This window comes from Culex quinquefasciatus, chromosome 1, assembly GCF_015732765.1.
Source record: "Culex quinquefasciatus strain JHB chromosome 1, VPISU_Cqui_1.0_pri_paternal, whole genome shotgun sequence".
Taxonomy (NCBI): Eukaryota; Metazoa; Arthropoda; class Insecta; order Diptera; family Culicidae; genus Culex; species Culex quinquefasciatus.
The window spans coordinates 93,298,162-93,324,720 of NC_051861.1; the positions used below are offsets into that span (position 1 = coordinate 93,298,162).

Sequence of the window (26,559 nt, forward strand, 5' to 3'; positions counted from 1 at the left end):
TCCCGACATTGAAAAAATATATATCAAATTTTGCCCCGGAAATGTTTTGTTGTAGAAATACATTCATAGTTGAATACATAGTAATCGATAAGAATTTAAAAGCATCAAAATTTGTATTCGGCGTTTATCAGAATTAATTTGGCTTATTAGGGAAAATTGTTAAAATATGAGTTTACAGATTCACAAAATGTCTAGTGCATTAAATGTTTTCTATTCAACTCTCTATATTTTTAAAAGACTGGTTATTACGTTTACAAATATTAATAATTCTAAGAATTGGAAAACAAATCATATTAACAGAGGCGACGCGTGGCCAAAATGTTTACCTGTTCAAACAATCTTTTTAGTAATTTTCAAGTTTTTTAGCTCAATCATATTTAAAAAATATCTTTTATACATAATAAAAAAAATTAGATGATTAGCAATTTTGTTGTGAGAGCTGTTGATCACATGATTTTTATTGAAATAGTAACTCTTTCAAATTACAGCAAATATTATTGTTCAAGAAGTGTAAAATTGAAATGCTTTTTACATTGTAGTTTTCTATAATTAGCTTGTTTTGTAAATAAAAAAACTAAATCAAAACTTGAGGCGTAATCCAACCACAAGTTTTTCCCTGGAGTTTTCTTCAGAGTGACTTCTCTTATGTTCCATTGGATTAGATTAGAGCAAAAAAAATCATTATTCTCAAATCTCACTAAGCAAACATTCCGGGTGTTGACCATTCCAAAACAATTAGGCCATAAACATTGTATTTTACGTTTCTCTTCAAAATTTTCCTAAAAAACTAGAGGTAAAAAATTAATATCGATGAAAATTATGAAAATCTGCAAAAAAAAAACATCTTTTTATAAAATTTTACCAAAAAAATTTAAACGATCAAAACTCATGAATTCAAACCAAGTACACAATCATGGTGTCGATCCAAATCCCAAAATAAATTTCCCTGACTTTTCCCTGACCCCTCCAGACCACCATTTTTTTTTTGTTTTCTATACTAACATATTGTTTGGAGCGTTTTTATGATTTCATGCATTTTCCTTTTTGAATATTGCAAATTTAAGATATAGAGAAAAATAAAGACTTTTTATTTTATTTTTAACGACGGATTCTGCAAAAACCTCACAACTTTTTTTTTTATTTTGTCAATCATTTTTTTCTAATCGAACATCCAAAATGTGCAACCATAAAATTGTCATATGTTTTTTTATTTGGTGATGCAATTTTAAATGTTACAATTTTTTTTATGTGGGTCCTATAAACATATGAAACACAATAGCTTACAGGACCTTTAAAAAAACTCTAGAAATAATTAATAATTACAATTGTTGCAAATTTCAAATTGCGATGAGTTAGTTTCACTTCACTTCCTAAAGAAAATGTCAAGTTAAAAGTTTTCAAAAAAAAAACAATTGAAAATTTGAATTTAAGTAAGAAGTCATGTTTAATTTTAAAATTGTTGACATTTTGCGGAATTTTCAAACGAATTAGGCCAATGCCATTTTTGATTGCGTTTTTTTATTAAAAAAAACTAAAGGTTTTAGAGACAAAAACTTGAAAAAATATGTAATTTTGTAGAACCTTAAGAAAGTTTAAAACAAAATTGAAAAACTAAGAAAAATATACAACTAAATGAAAAAATTTCAAGTACATGTTTACGGTATTAAAAAAGATCTAGGTATTTTTCAACAATCAATGTATTTAAAGTAAACGGTTTTCTGGATATTTGAAGAAAACATCTTCTAAAATAATTTTACAAAAAAACATTTTGCTATAAAATTAAAAAAAGGTTTATACTTTGACTAGAGCCTACAGACGATCATTCACACGATCAATACATTTTATAAAAATATAAACAAAATACAAACTGCTCGAGCTTTTCAAATAGTCATTATTTATCAAACTTAGATAATTGGGTGTTTTGGAATAGATTCCAAATTTAAGCTCGATCTGACCACAGGAACTCCTCCTTGTAACCCCTTGAATGTTGTTTGGGGAAAATATGTGAAATGTAGTTGTACAATTCCTATGAAATCTCTGATGCTGACGAATTTACGGGGAGACCATATTTTATAAATTCTTGAACTCTCAAATTCCTTTACTCAGAATTGTTACGAAGAAATCGAAAAAAATCCGCGCCATCCCAAAACCTAATCCGCGCAAAATCCACGTTATTTTAAGAAAATAATTTTGCGAAAAACATACAAAAAGTTTTATAATAAATTCAATTTTGAAATCTCAGAACACAAAATCTTGAAACGCTGAAAATGTATTTTTGCTAAAAAAACAAAAATTTCAACATTTAGAAATGTGAAATCTTAATAAAAAATAATAAAATTTAAAAATTGTAATAAATACTCGATGTTTGAGGTTTTAAATTTAAGATACAGTTCATACTTGATGATCTTACCAGAGAGAATACATACTCTTTGATCATACCAAAGCGTCACTTAGAAAAATCGAAGCAAATTTTCCTACATCTTCTTCTCAAAATTTCTTTAACCGAAAAAAAAACTCTAAAAACACTCCAAATTTTATCAGGTTTTCTGCAATCTAAGATGGTAACAAAAATGACAGAATTTAAGAATTTAAGAATTTAAGAATTTAAGAATTTAAGAATTTAAGAATTTAAGAATTTAAGAATTTAAGAATTTAAGAATTTAAGAATTTAAGAATTTAAGAATTTAAGAATTTAAGAATTTAAGAATTTAAGAATTTAAGAATTTAAGAATTTAAGAATTTAAGAATTTAAGAATTTAAGAATTTAAGAATTTAAGAATTTAAGAATTTAAGAATTTAAGAATTTAAGAATTTAAGAATTTAAGAATTTAAGAATTTAAGAATTTAAGAATTTAAGAATTTAAGAATTTAAGAATTTAAATTTAAGAATTTAAGAATTTAAGAATTTAAGAATTTAAGAATTTAAGAATTTAAGAATTTAAGAATTTAAGAATTTAAGAATTTAAGAATTTAAGAATTTAAGAATTTAAGAATTTAAGAATTTAAGAATATAAGAATTTAAGAATTTAAGAACACCTCCGTGTACGCACGAGTGCAAGCAGCAGTCAAGTGCTCAGTGCTCCATCGTTTTTTCGAAAATTTTCGCCGTAATTTACCGTGATTAGCCGCGAGTTTGCTCCAACAGCATGCCAAGGGCCGGCCGTGGCCGTGGCAGTTCGAGTGCGGCTTCGAAAAACCCGCGAAGTTCGTCTACCGGCCGTGTGCAAAAAGGTAAACAAACCAACGCCGCGTCGACCGCCATCGCGCCGGGGAGTGTGAGCGCCAAAGGATTCGACCCCAAGTTACTACACGCTAATTACCGCGTCCAGGATCGCAGCCCTATTAGGCTCCGTTCAGCTACTTCCGGCAATCCGTCGACCGATGGCGCTTCAACATCCGCCAACATTCCCACCAGTAACAAGTTCGCGAGGCTGAGTGACGAGGAAAGCAGCTACAACAACACCGACGGTAGCACTACCGACGACGACGACGACGACGATGGTCGTGCACGGAAAAAAGTGCCGACGCCAAAAAAAGTAATTACTCCAAAGGAACGACGACCACCACCAATTTTTGTTTTGGACACGTTGGCGGACGATGTTGACGAGCAGCTGGAAGGCCTCGTGTACTGCCTCAAAATAGGTAAAGCGTCAGTGCAAGTGTTCACATTTGACCAAAAGAACTTCGACCTGGTTGTGGAGAAATTTAAGCGTAAAAACTTCAAATTCTACATTTGACCCCGCGCAGAAGACCGCTGTAAAGATTGTCTTGCAGGGTACCAAGACCGCCCGACCTCCGTTCTCAAGGAGCACCTCTCGGGTGCCGGAATAACGCCGCGAGACATAAAAGTCCTCTCGCGGAAGACAACAGTCACAGGTACACACACACTGTACCTGTTGTACTTCGACCGCGGCACCGTCAAGATTCAAGCCCTGCGGCGGACTAAGGCGTTGGACGGTTTTGGGTAAACTGGCGGTTTTACTCCAAAATCCGACGGACGCAGCGCAATGTCACCGTTGCCAGAAATTCGGCCACGGCTCGCGGAACTGCAACCTCCAGCCCCGCTGCGTGAAGTGCGGTGAGTCACACCTCTCGGAGGTGTGCGCACTGCCACGAAAGGCGGACTTGGGGGAAAACGCAGAACAAACCAAGCCGCGCGTAAAGTGCGCGAACTGCGGCGGTAACCATACCGGTAATTACCGCGGATGTGTCGCGCGCAAGTCCTACCTCGAGGAGCAGGAAAAGAGGAAGAAGAAAGCAACAGCGTCCCACCCTCCTCAACGAAGTACGAGTGCAGCCGTTCCTGCAGCTGGCCAGCGTACGGTTCCAGCGGACAACCCAGCGATCCCTCCTGGCTGGGGGCGATCGTTTGCCAGCGTGGTCGCGGCCGGTAGCGACAATGCGGCCCAGCAAGAAGTCACCGGGGAAGATCTCTTTACCCTGCCGGAGTTCTTTGCTCTCGCGGGGGAGATGATGACGCGGTTTCGGAGCTGCCGTAACAAGGCGGAGCAATTTCTAGCCCTCGGGGAATTAATGATTAAGCACATCTATAAAGGATAAAAAACTGTGATCTAGTTTTAAGCTTTCTCTATTTCTATCCCCTTTTTCTAGCAAGTTTAGTAAGTTTTTTTTTGAAATTTTTCTTACTCTTGGTAACACCTTTATTTACAAGCAATAACTGTTCCAAAATGGATTATGATGTAACACACAGCTGAAAGGAACTCCAAAACTCTGTTTTGTACTTCAAAAGAACCTATTGTATCTTGATTATTCACCAATAAAACCGAATTTGAATTTGAATTTGAAAAGAATATAAGAATTTAAGAATTTAAGAATTTAAGAATTTCAGAATTTCAGAATTTCAGAATTTCAGAATTTCAGAATTTCAGAATTTCAGAATTTCAGAATTTAAGAATTTAAGAATTTAACCTTTTTTTTTTGTTCTCTTGATTGTTTTTATTTTATTTTTTATATTTGAATAGTGATACCTTTGATTTTTGTTTTCAGATTTTTAAAAAATATTCGGATCTTTAATTTTTTTTAATATGAATTTATTTTTTTGGGGTTTTAATAATATTTTTCCTAATTTTATTTCCTAATTTCTGAATAATCTAATTTTGAATGTTGGTGATTTAATTTTTGAATGTTTTGATTTTTTTTATTTTTCTTCAAGAATGTTCAAATTAAAAAAAAAAATCTACTGGTTGAATCCCATCTAAAATTCAAAGGTGGGAAGCTTCTGTTACGTCCAATCAAGCTCATATTTGGGATAGAAGCACAGTAAACCCACTGGAACATGCCCAATCATAATTTTTGTTGCTTCCAAATGTCTGTATCTTTAGGAAAAGTTTGAAATATGATTAAGATTCACAAGATTAAAATTGAATGTATCCAGTAAAAAAAGAACAATAAATAAGGGTAAAAAACATTACTCAAAACTTTAAAAAAATTAAATATTCAGAGTCAGTATGTTTTTAAATGCGTTGAGTGTAGTCCGTAACAACCCTATTTTTCCATAAATTTTTGTTTTATTTCTGTAATTCTTGAATTTATTTCTTTAATTTTTAATTCCATTTCACCATCACTTTTTTGCTTACATTCTAGATTACACAAAATTAGACTACTTTGGATCATTTCAAAATCATAGTTCAGTTTAATTGTGAGAAAATAAAAATTTAGATAACGAATACTAAAGTGAAATTTTGGAAAATTTTCTAACCTTATATTTTTTAGAATTTTAGAATAAGAATTCAAAAATTAAGAAATCAACAATTCCAAAATATCAGAATTTCAAAATTTTAAAAATTTAGAATCTTTATGATTTAGAATTTTAATTTTTATTTTTTATTTTCAAATCTTCGAATTTTTAACTTTTGACTTTTTAAATCATTAAATTTTTCTGACAAAATGTATGATTTTCTCTACGGTCCCTTTATGCTAAGCAAACAACCAATTTTAGAACAAATCTCTGAGGATGGTGGGGCAACTGCCTCATATTGTCCCACCCGGTGTGCGCTAGTAATTTGTTGATAATTTGTAATATTCAGTTGAACGGAAATTCAAATCAAATACAAATTATTTGATTTTTAAACCTAAACATATTGCAAACAAGCTACGCGTTTTCATCATGACCCTTTTCTTAAGCATTTTCCTTCCGGACTGACCAATATAAAAAAATTAATATTATCACTGTTGTAAAGTTTGGCCTGGATGACATTCAAATACATCATCAAGGGCGAATTTTTAAAAAGAAATGAAATTTTGTAGTAATATTTTTAAGATCATCGAAATTCCCTGACCCAGCTTAAAATTCCCTGACTTTCCCTGACTTTTCCAGGTCAAATAAAATTCCCTGACAATTCCAGGTTTTCCCTGACTTTTCCAGAAATCGACACCATGGACAATATTACAACAGTTTTATATTGATTTTTGTTTTTGGACAAACAACATGTAAAGGAAATTATTGTATGCTTGGTAGGTTAAAGATTTTGTTCTATTTTCTTCCAAATTATTTTGCAAATCTGTCGATGAACGTGCTTGCTCACTTTTAACTGAGCTATTTATTACTTTATTTCAGTTAAAAACGCTTTTTGGAAGCAACATGCTGTTCTACTATTTATAACAATTAAAAAAGTTTTACAAAAATATTTGAGCGAACACGCCAAATCGTCTTAGAATCATGGAACAGCCAAGCGCATTCGTATCCATAAAGCTCTCAATGAAAATCTAACGCGCACTGAAAATTCTCCCAAGCAGCCGCCAACCTGTTCGTATTTCTCCATGCACGAGTTCCCATACAACGAATCCAAAAATACACAGAAAGACCCCCCTATTTGTACACGCTGGACGGTATGAATGTGGTAGTTCAGGGTGTGCATGAAAGCTTTTGCACAGTCGACATAAAAGCGCTCGGGCCGAGACGCAAGCAGAGAGGGAGCAAAGTTCAAAGAGAGAGAGAAAAACTCCAGATTTTGCTCTCTCCCTGCTCGTGTCTCGGCTCGCGCGCTTTTATGTCGACTGTGCAAAAGCTTTTTGATGTCTTGAAAATAGATATAAAACAGTTTAAATATGTTCTCAAACCGTACTCTGACATTTATGCCGATTTACATTTATGTAACCCCTAAGCTATTTAAAAACTGCAGTCTATGTTTAGATTGAAGTGTAGATATCACCAATTAATATAAATTAGCTGATTCAATTATTTATATAGATAGAGTGGGGAGACTTGATCCCCGGGGACACTTGATCCCAAGCCTGTATCTCATCAGCATGTGGGTAAAACAATTAGCTTTGTTCTAAAAAGTTGTGGGAAATTGACTAAAACTCATTGTAGAAAACAAAGAAAAAAATTAAAAAATGTTTAGATTGAGTTACACACATTTTTCTACAAAGTGCTGCAAAAAACTTCCAAGAGATCATTTTTCTTTGTTTTGTAAGTATAGAAAACACTGGAAAATTATTCAAAAAAATATTGTTTATATATGAATTGTTTGGTAAACATATCAACTCCAAAACCCTTAAGGATTTGACGATAAATTTATCGTCATACTATTTTTACAATCAATTGTTTAAAAATTGCGTTTAGGGAGACTTGATCCCTGCATTTTTACAGTCACTGGAATCAGCCTCAAGATTAAATAATTGGGCTGGGTTTTCGTACATAGTTTCCTTTAGTATAGTTGTACATAACTTACTGCAGTTTGAACCATTTTTCAAAAGTTTTGTAAACAAAAATTACCAGCTTTTGCTCAATTTTGGTCTAAAAAAGAAAATTTTAGGTTTTTAAATATTTTGCATGCTAAACTTGTTATATTTTGAACACAAACGTGCAGGTTTAATGTGCAATTGCTGTAACTTACGAAAATTAAAAGTTTGGATGAATAAAAAATATTTTGCTTAAGATTTCTTCAAAATGTTGAAAGGGGGATCAAATTACCCCCAACATTTTGAAAATGCCGGTTCAAAATATTTTTTTAAAACGCTTGGCATGATTCGAAGAGTTTATCTGATGAAATACCCTTATCAGCCAAACATAGTTGAATGTTTAAGCTTTCACTTCATGCAAAAAGATCATAGTTTAGTGAGAAATTTACAGAGTTATGTGCGATACAAAAAAAGGGGATCAAGTCTCCCCACTCTCCCCTAACTGTTCGAAAACCATATCCAGACCAATAATCCAACATATCGCTGGATGAGTAAGCACACCCTTCGAAGCGAGTCTAAAAGTTCGAACATTTGACAACACTGTCTTTTAAGTGATAATGATATACTTTTTGAGGGCGAATTTTAATTGGAAACAGTTGGATCCCACCATTTTTTTCATGCTAATTTTGTTTCTAAAAACATAATAAATTATGTGGTACAAGAAGAAACAAGTTTTAACTGAAAATGTTTATTTTTGTGTTTTTTAATGTCTAGAAGACACCAACTCGCTACGACGCTGAGTTGATAAATTCAAAAAAATATTTTTTTCATAAACAGCTTCACCTAAATCACAAAAATGACTCTAAACACTTCCCGTTTGAAGATAGAGCTTTGTGCTCTTCAGCAAAGTTGCTCAGAATAGTGTCCCCTACAACTTTTTGAAGACAATGAAGCGCTATCTAGTCATACCGGTAAAATAATAATAATGGTAAACCACCCTAAAATTTTAACCACCCTAATGTCTTTTATACTAAAAGATCCCCAAAAGTATATACTAAAAGTATCCCCAGGGTTAAATTTTTGACAGTTCGACGTTAACGACAAATTTCAAGAAAATCTGCCACGGTTGATCAAAATCTGTGTAACAATACGGCTAAAGTTTTCAGCAAACAAGGAAACTGTAAAGACTGTGCTTTGACAAGCTTGCAAACAAAGATTCCAGTATCAGTTTCACTGTAAGTGTTGCCAGATTGTCAAACTTAATGACTTTCTGGAAAGTACATTACAATATTTATCCAACTATGTTTCTTGAGCTAACTTTACATCATCATGCATTGAAAATAGCTGTATACAAACTTTACTTGAGTCACGATTTTTCATGGTATCATACTTAAACTGAAATTAAAGTACCTATAACTATAGACAGTGTTGCTTGTTCTCTGATATCTCCACCTCATCTAAATTATCTTTGAAAACTTTTCAGAAAATGCAACTTGCAAATTTCGCTAATAATTAATAAAATTTAAAAAATCAACGTTCCCTGTAGGAACGACGTTTTTAAAGCAACATTCCTTCAACTCTTATCATTATTTTTTATTTACTTCCAGCGAACCCGATTCGCCACATTAGCAAAGATTACTCCTCACTCTCCAGCAGCGCCGACGACGATCGCCTGATGCTGCGGATCACTGGAAGCGATGACCTTTTTTATTATTTTTCTTGTAAATTATTGCAATGAATGAATTGCGCTTATCTAAGTTGGTTTAAGTAGAATACGGAAAAGAAGTAAAATCAAGCGTGTTGAATTACAAGTTGCTGTTTATTTTAATAGAACTGATATGATTTCGGCTGAGGAATACTACTTCTGGCAAGCTCTCCACTAGGCTGAACTCATGTAGAGTCTTATCGCGAAACAGATGGCCACACAGCTGTAAGGGGCAATCTGAGTATATTTATTTACGTAGTGCACAATATACTATAGGAAAGTCCCGCGGGTAACGGTTTCCCAACTGTTCCACCCGCTGATGAAACTCAAAACACACAAACTGCACTGCCGGTGCAATTTTTAATGTTTTGTCGCAATTTCAGGCCCCTGCCTGCGATACGGATCAGTGACCACCGTACACGACGCGTACTCAACTAACGTTAGTTCATTGATTTGCTCCACATTCAACAGCCATGACATTGGCGGCTGTTGACCGTTGCATCACACCTGCTGCCTGTGCGACGACTGACGACTGACTCTAAACAGCTTATCCGAGGTTTGGTTGGGGGAGGGTGCAGTTACAATGTTCTGATTCACTTCCGTACTTGAGCGCGTAACTGGAGTCACTCATTGTGATCTGATCCCATTGCTCACGTAATGACACGTCCGAACTTGTTTAAACTCTTCCGGTTCTGAACGTACCTAGATTGGTATGGTATTATTTCGGTTGTCAAACTCTTAGTAGAAGTTCGAGCCTTCAACAGCTGAATCTTATAACTTCCCAGATGTTCAAAACAATGCTATGTTATTGAAAATACAAGCTACCGGGCAAGATCCTACCTCAATTATTAAGAAACACCACAATATCCGAACATAACTTACGCGTAAACTCTTCAAGGTCGTTACGCTGCTTGTGCCGCATACTAATTGTTGAGAGCGCGCGTGTAAACCATCTGAACCATCACCGGTCGTACACCCAAGTAAAGAACTACTGACAGCCAATGCGACCTCCACATCGTGCCACCGAATGACAGCTATTTTGTCATTCGAAGCAACCTTGACGGTCGTCATCCTTTGAAAGGAATCGCATACTGCGTCTGCCACTCTTCTATTGTCAAGCATTAGTGGTGCGATGGTAAAGAGATACGCTCTCGTCCAAAGAGCTTGGGATCTAATCTCGGATGAAGGCGTTGTTTCTACTCTAAAATTAGAGCTTCTACTAAGCTTATCCTCACATTCGATGTCAAAGCTATCAAACGATTGAGCAGTTTCCGGTTTGGGGTGTGTTCCACAATACCTGACCGTTTCTTCTGTTTGGTAGTGCGTGTTTATTGTCGATGGTCGAGCGGTTAGTTGCAGTAGCGGCAACCTAGACATTTGACAGCAACCGAGCCGACGGATGACCTTCTCTGCCTCTGTGTTTTTTTTTCTTGCAGAGCTCTTCTTGTCGTCTAGACTTATAAACTTGCAGATCAGAAACAGGCCCCCTTCTCGGCTGGGGGGGCAGCCCTTGGAAGTGAATTATACAGAGCATGATCGATGCGGATGGCGGAGATTTGAGGCAGTCTCACGATGATCAAGCAGTTTCTTGAAGGGTCCAAAATTTTAGCGAGTCAAATGAAATGTGATCTTACACCTTCTGGTAAGCTTGGTCGTTTGGTTGAAATCAACCAGATTATGATTTTTTCAATATTAATAAATATAGGAAAGGGACCATCCACAAACCACGTGGACACTTTTTTGGAAATCTCAACCCCCCCCCCCCCCCTCGTGGACAATTGTCCATACTAAAAAAATCTTTTTGTATGGATCGTGGACAATCGCCATAACCCTCCCCCTAAAGTGTCCACGTGGTTTATGGATGGTCCCAAAACTGTCGGATCTTTTGGAAGTCCAAGAACATAAAGCAATTCCAGCTCAAATCAGGAATTTTTATGGTACTTTTGTACCCGACCCTCTCCGATTTCAATGAAACTTTGTAGACATGTTATCCTAGGCCTATATAAGCCATTTTTGTGTATATGGAGCCAATAGTACTCGAAAATAACATTTGAGAAGGGCGTATGGTATTTAAATATTTTTGTATTTTGCAATTTAAAAAATAAGTGTATCTCGAAGCCGTTGCATCGTATCAAAAAGTGGTCAAAGACAAACTTGTAGCCAATTTCCTACGAGCTTTCTGAAAAAAATACTCTGAAACAAAAATACACACCACTTCTATGAGATTTTTCAGTTTTTATGTTTAAAAGTTAAATTTGATGGAGATGTCACGATTTTTTTTCGCTCAAAATTTTTGAGGAAATAGCCTAGAATGTTACAAAAAGACTCACGAAAAATGCAAAAATCATTTACTGCAGCTGTTTTTTTTTTTGAAAAGTGGTCTAAACGTCAAAATTTTTCAAAATCGATAGTGGGAATCGTCAATTTTACATAAAAGTCTCCATATTGACCGTTGTCCTAAGTCCAATCCTTGGGAAGATACAGCGGTTTTAAAAATAAAAATGTTGAATAATAGGTTCTTTGGTGGTTTTTGGCAATTACTTGGTTTTTCCGTCTCGTAAATATTTTTACCGGAAAACTCGTCTCATTTCCCATAAGTTTATCTTTGACAGCTTTTCTGTTGAATGTATGGGCTTACAGATATAAGCTTTATAAATTACTCATAACTGAAAATAGAATATATTTTTTCAGTGTGGTAAAAACCTTGATAGTAAATAAGCTTATATAAATATTCAAACGAGTCAAATTGAAAAACTGTCAAAGACAAACTGATGGCAGGTTGGACGAGCCTTCCGGTAAAAATATTAACGAGACTGAAAAACCAAGTCTGTCATATAGAAATTGCCAAAAACCACCAAAAAACCTATTTTTTCAACATTTTTATTTTTAAAACCGCTGTATCTTCCCAAGGATTGGACAATGGTCAATATAATCTTTTTGTAACATTTTAGGCTATTTCCTCAAAAAATTTGAGCGAAAAAAATCGTGACATCACCATCAAATTTAACTTTTTAGCTTAAAAACTGAAAAATCTCATAGAAGTGGCGTGTATTTTTGTTTCAGTGTATTTTTTCAGAAAGCCCGTCCAATTTCCGACAAGTTTGTCTTTGACCACTTTTTGATACGATGCAACGGTAATTTTTAAATTGCAAAATACAAAAATATTTAAATACCTTACGCCCTTCTCAAATGTTATTTTCGAGTACTATTGGCTCCATATACACAAAAATGGCTTATATAGGCCTAGGATAACATGTCTACAAAGTTTCATTGAAATCGGAGAGGGTCGGGTACAAAAGTAACAGAAAATTCCTGATTTGAGCTGGAATTGCTCCATATGAAAAACTTACATTTAATTTAGAAAACAGTATACATTATAGCAATTTAGAAAAATATTTGAAGGTAAATTATATTCAGGTATATCTCTGGAATCACATTGTCTTCTCTTTAAACTTTTTGGACCATCTCCTGGGTCCTCTAAAGTTTCCTGTAATACAGATCTTGTATGCATAAGCCTCTACCTCTACTCTACTAATTTAGCAATTATAAGTATTAACAAATTTGGAATTTTGAGACAAAACGTAAACGTTTAAAGAACCAACGGCTTTTTGTGGCATAACTTTTTTTAGTTTGTTAAATATTTGAAATAGCCTTTTTGTTCTGGACTAGAATAAAATAATTAAAGAAACCCTACATTTTCAGTAATTTTTCAAAGTTAACCATTTGACAAAAAATCTTTCGACTTTCCCGATTTCCTGAGTTGAGTGTCCACCCTACTCTTTATGAATTAAATAACTCTTACCAGCAACAGCATTCAATCTATTCGATGCTTGAAATACATACCTGAAATAAAGAGAGACAAAGTAAACAATAATTAGTTTTTTTTGAAAATAAAAATGTAATGCTAAAGATTGTAGTGTTTTCAACATCATAATGATTTTTCAAAGAAAGAGTAAAAATCTGTTTTGAAATCAAACTGTTTTTTTTTGCATTTATTTTTTTATTGGTTCTATTGGATTTCTATTGCACATGAAAATACAGTTTATTTTATTATTATTTTTATAAAGGAAAAACACACTTTTGTTATACAGTCCAGATTCGATTATCCGAAGTGATTTTTTTCCGAGGTCTTCGGATAATCGAGTCTGGACTGTATAGGTATTCTTCAAACACCAGAACATGACCGACATTTCGCCAGCAATGGCTCGATTTCAAAATGTAGCATGACAGGACAACTGCATGCTGAAATTTGGACTGGATCAAACCACTTGCAGACAAACGGTTCAATTTTTGTTTTCTCATTTTCAGTTATTAAAAAATGGGTTCAAATTTGAATTTTTGCCAGCCATTGATTTGCGTCACTGGATTACTCGATGAAGCTTCTTTTTTTATTTGTTAAAAAGCATTTTTTCAAGACCACATTTGTTCAGTCTTTATTTGCAAAAAGGTAGGAAAACGAATTTCAATTATAGTGCAATAATTAAAAATTTGAAGAAGTAAGTCTGAGCTCAAATTTGAATATTGTTATTACTGCTTTAAGGCATTTAAAATACACAAATTTAAATTGCGTGACATTTGATCAAATACTAGGTTTGTTAGTTCGCTTTGCTCGCAGTATTTTTTACTTTTTTTTTGAAAAATAACATGGAATTTTTTATTGATGAATTTTTGAATCTTGTGAATCTAGGAAAAAATTCTGAGCCCTCTAAAACTTAACCCTCGTTTTAAACAAAGTTCAATCATAAAGCCCAAAAAATACTAAAAATGCAAAAGATAATTTGCACACAATAAGAACTGAACATGATAAATGATCGAAAGAAAACAAAAAAGGCATGGACATTTGAATGTTATAGTATTCAATGAAGAAGGGACCATTTTTTTGGAAAACTCTCATCACAATTTTTGATGATCGTAATCACCATCACAGCGGAGCAAAGTACAAAACCAATTTGCATATATCCAAACCATTACCACAGCTCACAGCCTACTGCTGCCTGGGGGATTATCCAAACAATTTGTCCGATTCAGAGTGTCAAGTACCATCAGCCAACGACCTAACGTAGACGAGGTGCACAACTTCCGTGATGCTCGTTGTTGACAATCTGTTTTTTTTTTCCTGTTTGTAATTCTCATTTATGGAGTAAATTGAACAGATTTGTTTGGTAAGCGACTAATGTTAGGGTAAATTTTTGTCCGAGATTTATCTATTTTTTTTTGTTACAACTTACACAATAACAACTTTTACCAATATTGTACACAATTGAGTTCTTCTTGTCTATGGTTATTTAGTGCATCTAAAAGTGCAAGGCAACAACAATCATTAACGAACGGTAGAGTTACGACCTGATAATTCCCTCCGGTTTGACACGACAATACCGTTCCAATATTAACAGTTTGCTCTAATCTCAAAATCATTGCGGTTTGTATTTGTGAAATGATTTTTTAAATTTTAGTCCAAATAATTTTGCTAAACACTTACTCATGCAACAATATAAAAATATATGAAAAATGTACCACCCTAATGCTCAGTTTGTTTACATTTTGTCGTGGTTGATTTATCGATCCAGGACATCCGTGTAAATACAATGTCCCATCCCAGAGGGTCCCGGAGCACCAAAACATCATAACGTGGTAACGAATATACCAAAATCTCGTAGCGTATGGTGGTATGTCTCCACGCTTCTTCCTCCCCAGTAGATTCAGAATTGTGTTATTGTATGAACAGTACGGGCTCAAACTCAACCCACTTCAACAAATCATGTATCTGCGGTACAACTACACTACAGATGTTGAGCTATCGATAGAATTCCACGATGATCCTTTTTTTTATTTATTTTAAAGTGTGTTGAGATTAGTTCATTAGGTCATAGCGTTTTTGGAAATCTTCTGGTGGTTAAAATTTGGCCTAGAAATTGAATAAAACATTAAAAAATTGAACAATATGCCTTTACTAGACGTTGATGCTGAACAAACATACAAATGCTTTCATAACTGACGAACGGTCAAGTTGACTAATTTAATTGGTCACCTTGTCAATTCCTACTTCCGGTGACGAGTTCAATAGTCCAATTAGTGATTCCAACGATTCAGTCCATAAACATAGGCACACAAAAAAAGCAGACGCCACACATAACATGGTTTTGGCATTAGCATACGTTCGCTATTCTGCTGCAGGAATCGCAAACGATGATGAATTTTGCACATTTTTTTTTCTAATATCGTTGTTTCGTTGTTTCCACAAATCTCTCTCTAGCAGCGTAGGGGAAAGTGGGGCAAGTGTAACAAGCTAAGGAAATGCTCGTTATAACCCATTAAAAAGTTAAAAAATCTGTCGGATTTTATTATAATCATCTTATTCTAGGTCTTGACTAAGACTTTGTTAAAACAAGTTTTTTAAAAATCCTGTTGTTTAATGTGAAAAATTGATTTTAAATTTTTTGATTTTCCGTACGTTCTACTCAACTAGTGGGGCAAGACGAACAACCCGTTGGGGCAAGAGGAACAATGCATTAAAAAAACATGTTAATTTGCTAACAATTGAACTGTTATCACTTAGATACATCAGATTAGAATGTATTTGAATGGTTTCTTCATTTTTAGATTAAATAATAATATTTTACTAAAAATTTTATCGTTTTTACGAAAAAAAAACTACTTCGATGATAAATAGTAAATTTTAGTAATATCACTATACTTTGTATGAACAATTTTTTTTAAAGGATTGTTTATCAGTTTTTAAGTACTTTCATGTATTTATTTCCCTATAAAATATGTTCTTGCAGCAATTCATATTTTTTTCCATACTAAAAATCCATATGGTACACTTGCCCCACCTGAACAAGATTTTTTAAAAGCTCTCAACAAAAATAACCAAAAGTTAAATCATACTTTGTAATAGGTGCATGTCATTTGTAGGGACACTACTGATCTAGGAAAAATAGCATTTTGATAAAATGAGCCTTAAAACGAACTCTAAGCCTTATTTTGTACTTTCCAAATATTATAAGAAAACAAAGGTTTTGAAAAAAACTTCATTAAATCTTATGCCCCGTGGCGTTTACGTCATTTTGGCGGTTATGTGGTAGTAGAATCAGCTAATTGCATTGCTAGCAACAATTCCTCATACAGGAAATAATCAAAATTGTAAAAATTACGGCCGTAGGAGCGATTGTTCCTCTTGCCCCATATGGTCGTCTTGCCCCACCTTCCCCTATTTCAATGCCGCACATGTGCACATGGTCGCTCAAGTGCAAAGACACACATCCGAAAGTGTGTTTTGTTGGGGTGGCGACCTTGACCATTACTCGAAGTTGGATTTGGAAAAAAAAAAACAAAGTGTTTGACGCCCCGTTTCGCAATCAATAAAGTGGCAGCGTGTTTGCTCTTCTTCGTGCGAGCTTCTCTCGAGCGTGAATGAAAATAAAAACAAAGCGAACTGCCGCTCGACGCTCTCAATGAAACGTGGTTGTAAGAAAACGAACGAAGATAACGAGTTGTGGTTGCATACCCACCGGGCGCATTCCGGCTTCTTTGAGGGTTAATGGGCAAAGACAGGTACTACAGTTAACAAAAAGTTCTTTTTTAATCTTTGTCTTCAAAATTTTAATTTCGTGGCATAGCTATACGTCATTTATTTAAAAAAAAAATCTACTCTACAACTTTATACATTAGTGGACCCCTTTCCTATAGTGGACCCTCTGAAGGGTTTTTGATGAAAAATCAATTAAATCACAATTTCAAGCGTGTTTTGTCTGCGAACCTTTTATTTGACAAGTTCAGCATCATTTGAAACAATTTTGACTGACATTGAAGTGTCATTTTCGCCAAAATCACTGTTTTGAGTTCGACGTCTGAAATCAGCCATGGCCACTAGCATTTTCACAACAAAACAGCAGAGCAGTTCTCCCAGATTTCGGTCATTCGAATTTTTTTTGTATTTTTTAATCCGACTGAAACTTTTTTGGTGCCTTCGGTATGCCCAAAGAAGCCATTTTGCATCATTAGTTTGTCCATATAATTTTCCATACAAATTTGGCAGCTGTCCATACAAAAATGATATGTGAAAATTCAAAAATCTGTATCTTTGAAGGAATTTTTTGATTGATTTGGTGTCTTCGGCAAAGTTGTAGGTATGGATACGGACTACACTGGAAAAAAAGATACACGGTAAAAAATGTTGGTGATTTTTAATTTAACTTTTTGTCACTAAAATTTTACTTGCAAAAAAACACTATTTTTACATTTTTTTTATATATATGTTTTAGAGAACATCAAATGCCAACTTTTCAGAAATTTCCAGGCTGTGCAAAAAATCCTGAGATATTGTTGGGTGACAAAAATCTGGGCTAGTCGTATCACGAAAAACGAAACTATTGGCACTACGCCCCCCGGGGCATGGCCTTCCTCTAACGTGGGATTTCTGCTCCAGCGCCTCTGACGAGACAGGAGAAAACGGGACCGACGTTTTACTTCACCATCCGATAGAATCAGCAGCCGAAGCCGCTACCCCTGCGCCACGAGACCCAGCGTCGTATCAACAAAGTTCTAAAAAGCAAAATATAGAGAATATTCTTAGCTTTTCAAAAATATTTTTTTCAAAGGTGGGCAAACATGTCCACTAATTTAAAAAAAAATGAAAAACTGCGACTATTTTCAAAAAAGTCACCAAAAAATGGATTTAACTTGAAAACGGTGCACTTTATCAAAAGTACTTTTTGATTGCAAATTTGATTTTACATCGAAAAATGAAGTTGAAAAATTTTTGCGACCAATTTTTCGATTTTTTGAAAAAATCAGTATTAATTCAAAAATTCATAACTCGTACAAAGATTTTTTGCACCACCTGGAAATTTCTGAAAAGTTGGCTTTTGATGTCCTCTAAAACATATAAAAAAAAAATAAAAATAGTGTTCTTTTGCAAATCAAGTTTAAGTGACAAAAAGTTAAATTAAAAATCACCAACATTTTTTTTTACCGTGTATCTTTTTTCCAGTGTAGCACGTATCCATACCTACAACTTTGCCGAAGACACCAAATGGATCAAAAAATTCCTTCAAAAGATACAGATTTTTGAATTTTCACATATCATTTTTGTATGGACAGCTGCCAAATTTGTATGGAAAATTATATGGACAAACTAATGATGCAAAATGGCTTCTTTGGACATACCGAAGGCACCAAAAAAGTTTCAGTCGGATTGAAAAATACAAAAATTAAAATTTAAGAAAAAAGACCGATTTCGTAGAGAATTGCTCAGCATTACTATTTCATGATTGAATCAACTATCAAATCATTTTTTGATTGATTATTTAACTTCAGTAAGTCGAAAGAATGCAAGTTTCAGAAACTTTACTAAAATAAAGCGAAGAACTGCTCGTTTTCGTGCAAAAATTAGGGGGTCTAAAATAGGATAACGATAATTGGGTCCTAAAATGAAGCTTGGATTGCTGATATTATTGTTTACAGCGATAAAGCTTATTTTTCTGAGTACAATGACCCTTTGTACGACAACAAAGAGTTTAAAATGGATTTTTAAATCAATTTGGAAAAAAATAAACTCGCGGTCCTTCTTGACAGAAAAGTTCCTACTTGACAGCCCGTTCCAAGGGGACCATAGTTGATCCATCGAAAAAATGTTGTCTTGTCAAAAAAAAATTTTGCATTAAAATGAAAAAAAGTGATCAGAAATGGTTTTTAATCGTGTTTTTTACCGTTGTACATAAAAATTGACATAGGGCTTTAGTACCCAATTCTAACTTTTCCAAAAATGGACCCCTGTTAATTTAGCCTTTAAAAATGAAGAAAACTGTGTATTTAAGCAAAAGTTTTTCTTAAACATACAATAAATGCTTGTTGTAATCAACCTAATTGCATATTTTTCCAATTATGAGTATAAACGCGGACGAACGGACATGACACCAGGAACAAATTTTCTTGAAGCAAACTATCACTTGCGCCATCTATACTCAAGTGGTCGAAGTACACTGGTAAACAGCATTACACTTTTTTCAGTTCACTTTTACACACTTGTATGGGATTTTTCAGTTCAAGTATGATTACACACTTTCGTGTAATCATACTTGAACTGAAAAATCCCATACAAGTGTGTAAAAGTGAACTGAACAGTGTGTAATGTTGATTATCAGTACAGTAACTGTAAACAAATCTATTGTTTTGTTTCGGTCAACTTTTTATGTAATTAATTTGGAAAAATTTGCATCAAAATTACCTTTTTAATCATTTTTATGTTTACAGTAGTTTTTCAAACATTTTCTCTGATCTTTTTCAGAAATAAATGTGTTTAAATGTCTGTTAGAAAAATCTCGAAAATCGAAAAATACGTATTTTGGGAAATTGAGTTTTTTGTAAAAAAAAGATAATCAAAAAATCTGCAAAAAAAATCCGTGAACCTATTTTTTCTCAATAGTCCTCAACAATACCTACAACTTTGCCGAAGACAAAGACTGATCAATTCGGGATCAGAAAATTCACTCAAAAGTTACAGCTGTTTAAATATCTACGTACCATTTTTGTGTGGACAGCTGCCAAAATTGTATAGAGACTTGTATAGGTTAACCAATGACACAAAATAGCTTCTATGATCATAGGAAAGGCCCCTACAAATCAAAAAATACAAATAAAATCCATTTCCGGTTTTGGTAGAGAGTTGCTCTTGTATTAATAATTGTCTTGATTAATTATTTATAATTTAAAAAAGTGCGTCGGATGGGACCTGGTATGTGAACATTTTCTTCATAGTCTATCAAAATGTTCGCATACCAGCCCGATCGAAGTATGCTACCATGCTACCGTCAACTGAAAACAAATGGAGAGTGAAAAATTTAAATTTTTCATGGTTTTAAAAAGTGCGTATCAAATCAATGGAACCGGTGTACGATCTCCGGATTGAGCATTCCTGTTAAAATATAATCCTTTGAGTAGAAAGGATAAAAGCAATACCAGGCGGGTCAAATATGCGAACATTTTTAAGATTGCACTCATATTTAAACATTTTTCAGATGGGACAAGCAAACTTGCCGTTGATTTTCGAATTTCTAGATCAAAATGGTGAATATTATTACAGGAGCTTAGAGAAGCATAAAATAATAAACTATTCCAGTATCTAACTCAAAATCGTCCAAAAAGCATATGAGACATTCATGGGCAGAAAAGCTTTCTGAAAAAAAAATACTGAAATAAAAATATACGCCATCTTTATGAGAATTGTTGATTTTAAAGTTATGTTCAAAATTTTTGCTGACAAACAAGTTCTATCTTATTCAAGCGGTTTCAAACATAAAAAAATGCTCAAAAATTCTATATGCAAGATTTTATTTTTCAGTCTCGAAAATATTTTTGCCGGAAAACTTGTCCCCTCCCCCTCGAACCAGCTGTATAGTCACGTTTTTGCACCGGATAAGACACACTTTCTAACCCGCACATTAAGAGCCAATCTAGGCAACGACGACCACCAATTTGCACATAGTTTGTCTCGTCGCCTACGTTTAACCTGCTAGCACTCATTGTAGATTCTCTCAGGCACACATACATACCCAAACAGTTGTTTTTTTTTTCCACGGTACTCATACACAATAAAACACGATTTGCGTACGGCTTCAGTCCAGACGGGCTAACCATTTATCAACCGCGACTTAGCAGATTGAGTTGGAGAGAGAAGGAGAAGGGGGACAACGGAGAAAGTTGCATTTAACACACTTTACTTTCAATATTATAAACTTTATGCGGAAAAAGTATAACACAACCCGACCTTGACATAATTAGAAAAAAATGATAATTTGCGTGATACTGAAGATATGTTACTTGCACTAGCTTTTACACGGAGGCAGCGCGTGCCAAGACGTAAATTAAGATATTACGCCCTCTTTTCTCACTTTTTTTTTGCTGCTCGAACCGACACCAGCGCTAAGTAGTTCTTAGCATGCACGGCCAGCCAACATTATATCACAGACAAACAGACTTTCATCTCTTTGAGATTCTCTCAATTTAACGATCAATTTGAATGGTCACCACATCCACCATCACATTTAGAATTTAGAAACCATAGTTCACCAGCAATCAGTTTCTTTTCGGTGGGTGTAGATGGCTTTGTTTGATAATCAATTTTAATGATAAATGTCTGTTTGTCTATGATTTCAAGTTTTTTTTAACTACAAATAATTGTACCAGTAGATAAGGATTATCGCCAAATTTTTAATAAAAAATAAAAAACAAAGTTTAGTAACGCAAAAGCCGGATTCAATTCTAGGACAATCAATATAGCGTTGCACACATCACGTAATGCGTACACTCGTATTCATAAATCTTCCCAACCACGGTCTCTTGCGGTCAATTGTTGTAAGTGCACTGTGCTGTGCGGTTGCATCTGTCTATGATACCGCTGGTAGCAGGGTTTGTTGGCACCGATTTCATCAGCCATGTGGCCATATTTCTTAACCCGCCCACTAGTACCAGTATTACTACGCTTCGGTACGAGGGCAATTGTTTTGGTTTATGGTAATAATCCATCGAAACAATGATAAGACTTGTAATCGGGCATGTCGGATGCAGTTTTCCGGTCCATTGCCAACGGTGCCAAGTGGAGCAAATCTGCCTCATCTATGCGATTCCGAGATGTTTCTCCCTATGGATCATTGGGTTTTCATCTTACAAGATGTAGAAAAAAATCAAATTGGAGAAAGCTTTTATTTTCATTACAATGTAACACATGTGACTAGTTTTTCTTACTCTTCGCAGATCCCATAGTCAGTCGTTCGAATTCTTCCTTGTAGCATAAATAAGATCCGTAAACGCGCTCACAATACGCATCATCCGCCAAGGACTTCAAATTCCCCCGAATACACCCTAAATGCTCATCGACGTACGCCTTCTTCTCAAAATCCTTCCTCCCCGAGCGGAACATCTGCCAGGTGGCGTCCATGTGAACTCCCGTCAGATCGTCGTACACGCCCATATTGAGTCCGATGCAACGCATGACGCACTTGGTGTCCGGATCCGCCGGAAACTCCAGCCGTTTGTAGCCCTCCACGAGCTCCCGGGTCACGTTCGCTCCCTTGGTGCAAACCTTGATCAGGCGACCGAGCCGTTCCGGGTTGAATCCCTGGATTGGATTAGGAATCCTTCAGTACAGAGTTGAATCAATACAAAAAGTCGATACTTACAGCAGGTCCCGCAAGGACTGCAGCTCCAAACAACAAAAACACAGCAGTTGAAACTGTTCTGATCATTTTACCAACGCTGCTTGTTCAGCTCTAATCCCGACTAGATACAACTAGCTCAATTTATACTCCAAAAGCAAAGATTTTCCCTCCCTATAAAACAATACGAATAGTTAGGGTAAACCACCTAAATACACGCATTTAAACGATTGTAGTATCAAAGCGTATCTTTTGTTACGCACTTTTCAATCACATCAGAACAAACACCAATGATTCCATCAACCAAACTGTTGTAACGATGAATGATAAAGTTGATTCGAGTTATGAAAAGAACGTCTGTCGATGTTCGCGACTTGTACGAGCTATAAGTCACCCACAAGTGCCGGAATAACTTTGAGGTGGAATGTTTCACAGTTTATTACAAGTGATAGTGCAATGACCCCTTAACAATGCTTTTAGTAGTTGATAAACAATTTCGATCGAGCTAGTTATCAACGGGAAAAAATCATACCATTGCCTTTTATACTGGTTTTGTAAACAAGAAATGTTTCGTTTATTAACGTTTTGTTTACGTTTTAGCAAATAATTTTTTCGTTGCTTATCTTTATTTAATGGGATGTTGTCCATTTTTTCAAGGAAAAAGTTGCTATTTTGCTATTTATTCCTTAAAAATTTAAACATTCGAATAACTAAAACTAGGGATTTGCAAGTCGATTTGATATGTTCGGTAAAGTTGTAAGTTTGAATATTAAAAATAAATAGATAGCGCTCACCAAAATTTACATTGTTTATCCTTTTAGAGTCTTACACAACTTCCTCAATTTTGGGAACGATTGACTTAGTTCCCACATTGCGCAAAGCGATTCTATTTAACATGGAAATTTGCACGGGAAACAAATTTATTTTTAATTACCACGTATAGAAAAAAAAGTTTTTACGTTTGGGCTTTGGTGCAATGGATTGAAATAGAGAAAATTTGCAAACAAAGTATATTTCTATTTCGTAAGGCTACCAACTCTTGCTGAGCAAAAAGCCGTACACGTTGCCGATATGACACCATGGTGTAACAAAGCTGTCAATGAATTATTTAGATAAATAAAATAATAAATTTGATAATTAAAAATATATAACTGTGTCGTTTTTACAGTTAACAAATTTCACAAAATGATATCAGAGTGCTTATGACATGCACGTTTAAAAGTATTCATAAAATAAACCGTGATTTGAATCAAATCATTATGTTCTTCAATTTTTTTTTTGTTAAACGTTTAAAAGTTTACGAAATGTCAAGTTTGCTTTTACGAATAATATCGTTCTTAGTGTTTTCACGAGTACTTTTCCAGAGTTTTTTTTTATTGAAAAGGTCCTATAACATGTGAAACACAACAGTTTATAGGACCTTAAAAAACTCTAGATTTGTTAATTCTAATGTTCAAATGTTTTCGCAAGTTTTAGAAAGCCTTTGGAAATGAATAAATATATTTAGTAAGGAATTTCTAAAAGAACAATTCTATAGTTTTTTTAAAAAAAGGTCCTATCAACATATGAAAGACAATAGTTCAAAAACTCTAGAATTATTGATAATCAAGTTTGAATTGAGGAAACCCCGGAAAACTCTCCCTTTTTAAATCAAACTCACAGAAAAATAAAAAAATTCTAGTTAACAAAAGCTTCGACCAAATCAAAAAGCAATTCAATTATTAAAAAGTTGTTAAAATTCCGTACAAATCCGTATTATGCGTAAAATCCCTACAAAAATTCCAGCCTGTTAAAAATCCGCGAAGAGGTTCGAAAATCCGGATTGTAATGAAAAAATTCGTACAGTTGGTAGCCTTACCTATTAGCCTTAATTTTGAACTATCGATATCTTGACCACTTTTGGGCTGCATTTTAATGACAAAAAAATGCACGATGTTGAAATTTTGATCAACTTGTACCGTAGCTCAAAAGATAACAGTTTTGGCCACCTATAACATCACAATAAAAAAAATCATGGTAATATTACATCTGGAAATGGTACATATTTTATGTCAGAAAAAAATTGTAATATTATCCAGAAAATGTGTAATTTTACCACTTTTCTGGTGTAATGCCCCATTTTCAGTCTAAATTGAGGTAAAATTACAGCATTAAAAAGGTAATATTCAACTTCCAAAACTACACTTTCAAAAATTACATTATTTTTACTGTGATATCTTTCGAAGGTTGTCCGGGTACTTAGCCTGATGGTTAAGCGATCTGCCTTCCAAGCAGACGATCAGGGATCGAATCCCGCCCGGTCACCTCGTCACCGATTTTTCGGTGGCAACTAGACCCCCTTGCTCCCTCTGGGAGCACCAGAACCCCGGTAATTAATTACCAAAACACACACGCATGCCGCTCCCCCCGCTAGAACCAGATAGTGGTAGTTGAGTGCAAACAGGACGGGAAGATGACCAACCAACCACACCACAACGCGTGAAGGAAGGAAGAAAGACTCTTCCAAGAAGACCCCCCTGGAGATCATCATCATCCATCATGAACAAGAACAATAGAACTCGAAATCTATAAATAGACACACGGCTCCGTGATGGCAAGGCCGATTGAGCCAGTTAGGGTATAGGTTAAGATAGAGAACAAAGAATAAAAAAAATAAAAAAAAGAATAATAAAAAAAAATCTTTCCAAGGTTATTTTTGCAATTTTTTTCCTTCTCTGTCCAATTCGTTCTCCTTAGTACCAGTAAACTCTCTCCCCGTTTCGAACAGGTAGTCCATATCTCAGCTCAGGACAACAACTGCACCAATGTAATTGTTAAAGCAACCTAATAAAACTACCTAATACCTAAAAATAACATATCTTAAAACGAGATTTAAAAAAAAATGTTTTGGCTTTTTAGTCGAACATTAACTAATGCATTCAAACCTCTGAGTGCCACAGAAGTTGGTTTGTTTGCATCAAAAATCTGCTTTTCATAAAATTTTGAAAAGTTTAAATAGTTAGTTAACTATAACTAAGAAAATGTTGATGAAAGGCTTCATTTAAAATTTCTCAAAGTGTCATGATTTTATCAATGAACATGATTTTGAATCGGGAAACGGAATGCATTTTCGTATTCTTTGGACAATTTTCCACTAGGAAATGGTAAAAATTTTAACAATTTTACCTGAAATTTATATGTATTTTGTTAAAAAGAACATAAACTTAGTTAACTAAATATAAATATTGATTTTCTTTCTTTAAAACTGTATCAGCAACCTTAGTGATGGTACATTTGACGTAAAAATAATTTAAACTAAGAATTTTTAACGTAACTATTTTTCCAATTACTATTGAAAAAACTTTTTTTCAAAAATAGTGCATGGACTTTGTGTGGCATACCCCAGTACATGTTTTAAAAATAATAATCTTGAGAAAAACCTTGACAGTTGGAAAATATTCCAAAAACAAATTGAAATCCTATCAAAGTCACCCCGGTTTACGGTACTTTTTGGAAGCCGGATATCACTTAAATGTATGTAAACTAAGTCCGGGTCCATCATCCGACCCATCGTTGATTAGATTGTGGCGGTTCATGCGCCCCAATTTCCCCTACACGATCGTATCCGATCTCGCGCTACTATCTCTGCATACTCTCACACTGACGGTCGATCGGCCTGCGGACCGATCGCGACACACACTCCTGACAAGTCAATAAAAGCCCTTGATCCGAGAAGGACGTTATCAAGATTTCGCGCTTTACGAAGTTTTATCTTACGTCCGAAAAGTACTAATTAATATATAGTGTGTGACACTATAAGATTATCAAAAGACCTTTCCAAAGAGTCCAAAACATTGAAGATCTGGCAACCCTGTCTCGAGATATGGCCACTCAAGTGACATTTATGTACTTTTTTGAAGCCGGATCTCACTTCAATGCATGTAAACTTTGTCCGGATCCACCATCCCACCCATTGTTGGTTTGGTTATCAAAAGACCATTCCAACGAGTTCAAAACATTGAAGATCTGGCAACCCTGTCTCGAGGTATGGCCACTTAAGTGATATTTATGTACTTT

At 34.7% G+C, this 26,559-nt stretch overlaps 2 protein-coding genes across 7 annotated transcripts in view; both read right to left on the reverse strand.

The window, feature by feature from the left end:
• The window catches only part of LOC6042715 (mannosyl-oligosaccharide alpha-1,2-mannosidase IA), a 69,039-nt gene that overhangs the window by 26,297 nt on the left and 16,183 nt on the right, over positions 1-26,559 (reverse strand). The window lies entirely within an intron of this gene.
• On the reverse strand, positions 22,033-22,636 carry LOC6042717. Its single transcript, XM_038256693.1, has 2 exons — positions 22,528-22,636; positions 22,033-22,466 (listed from the first exon to the last, which is right to left on the reverse strand). Exons 1-2 carry the CDS (start codon positions 22,591-22,593, stop codon positions 22,080-22,082), a joined length of 453 nt encoding a protein of 150 aa, XP_038112621.1. The 5' UTR covers positions 22,594-22,636; the 3' UTR covers positions 22,033-22,079.

Excerpts from the sequence above, each read along its gene's own strand:
- LOC6042717 (XM_038256693.1), bottom strand. The coding sequence starts at position 22,593 with ATGATCAGAACAGTTTCAACTGCTGTGTTTTTGTTGTTTGGAGCTGCA. Across the intron at positions 22,467-22,527 it reads CAGTCCTTGCGGGACCTGCT|GGATTCAACCCGGAACGGCT; the intron begins GTAAGTATCGAC and ends AATCCAATCCAG.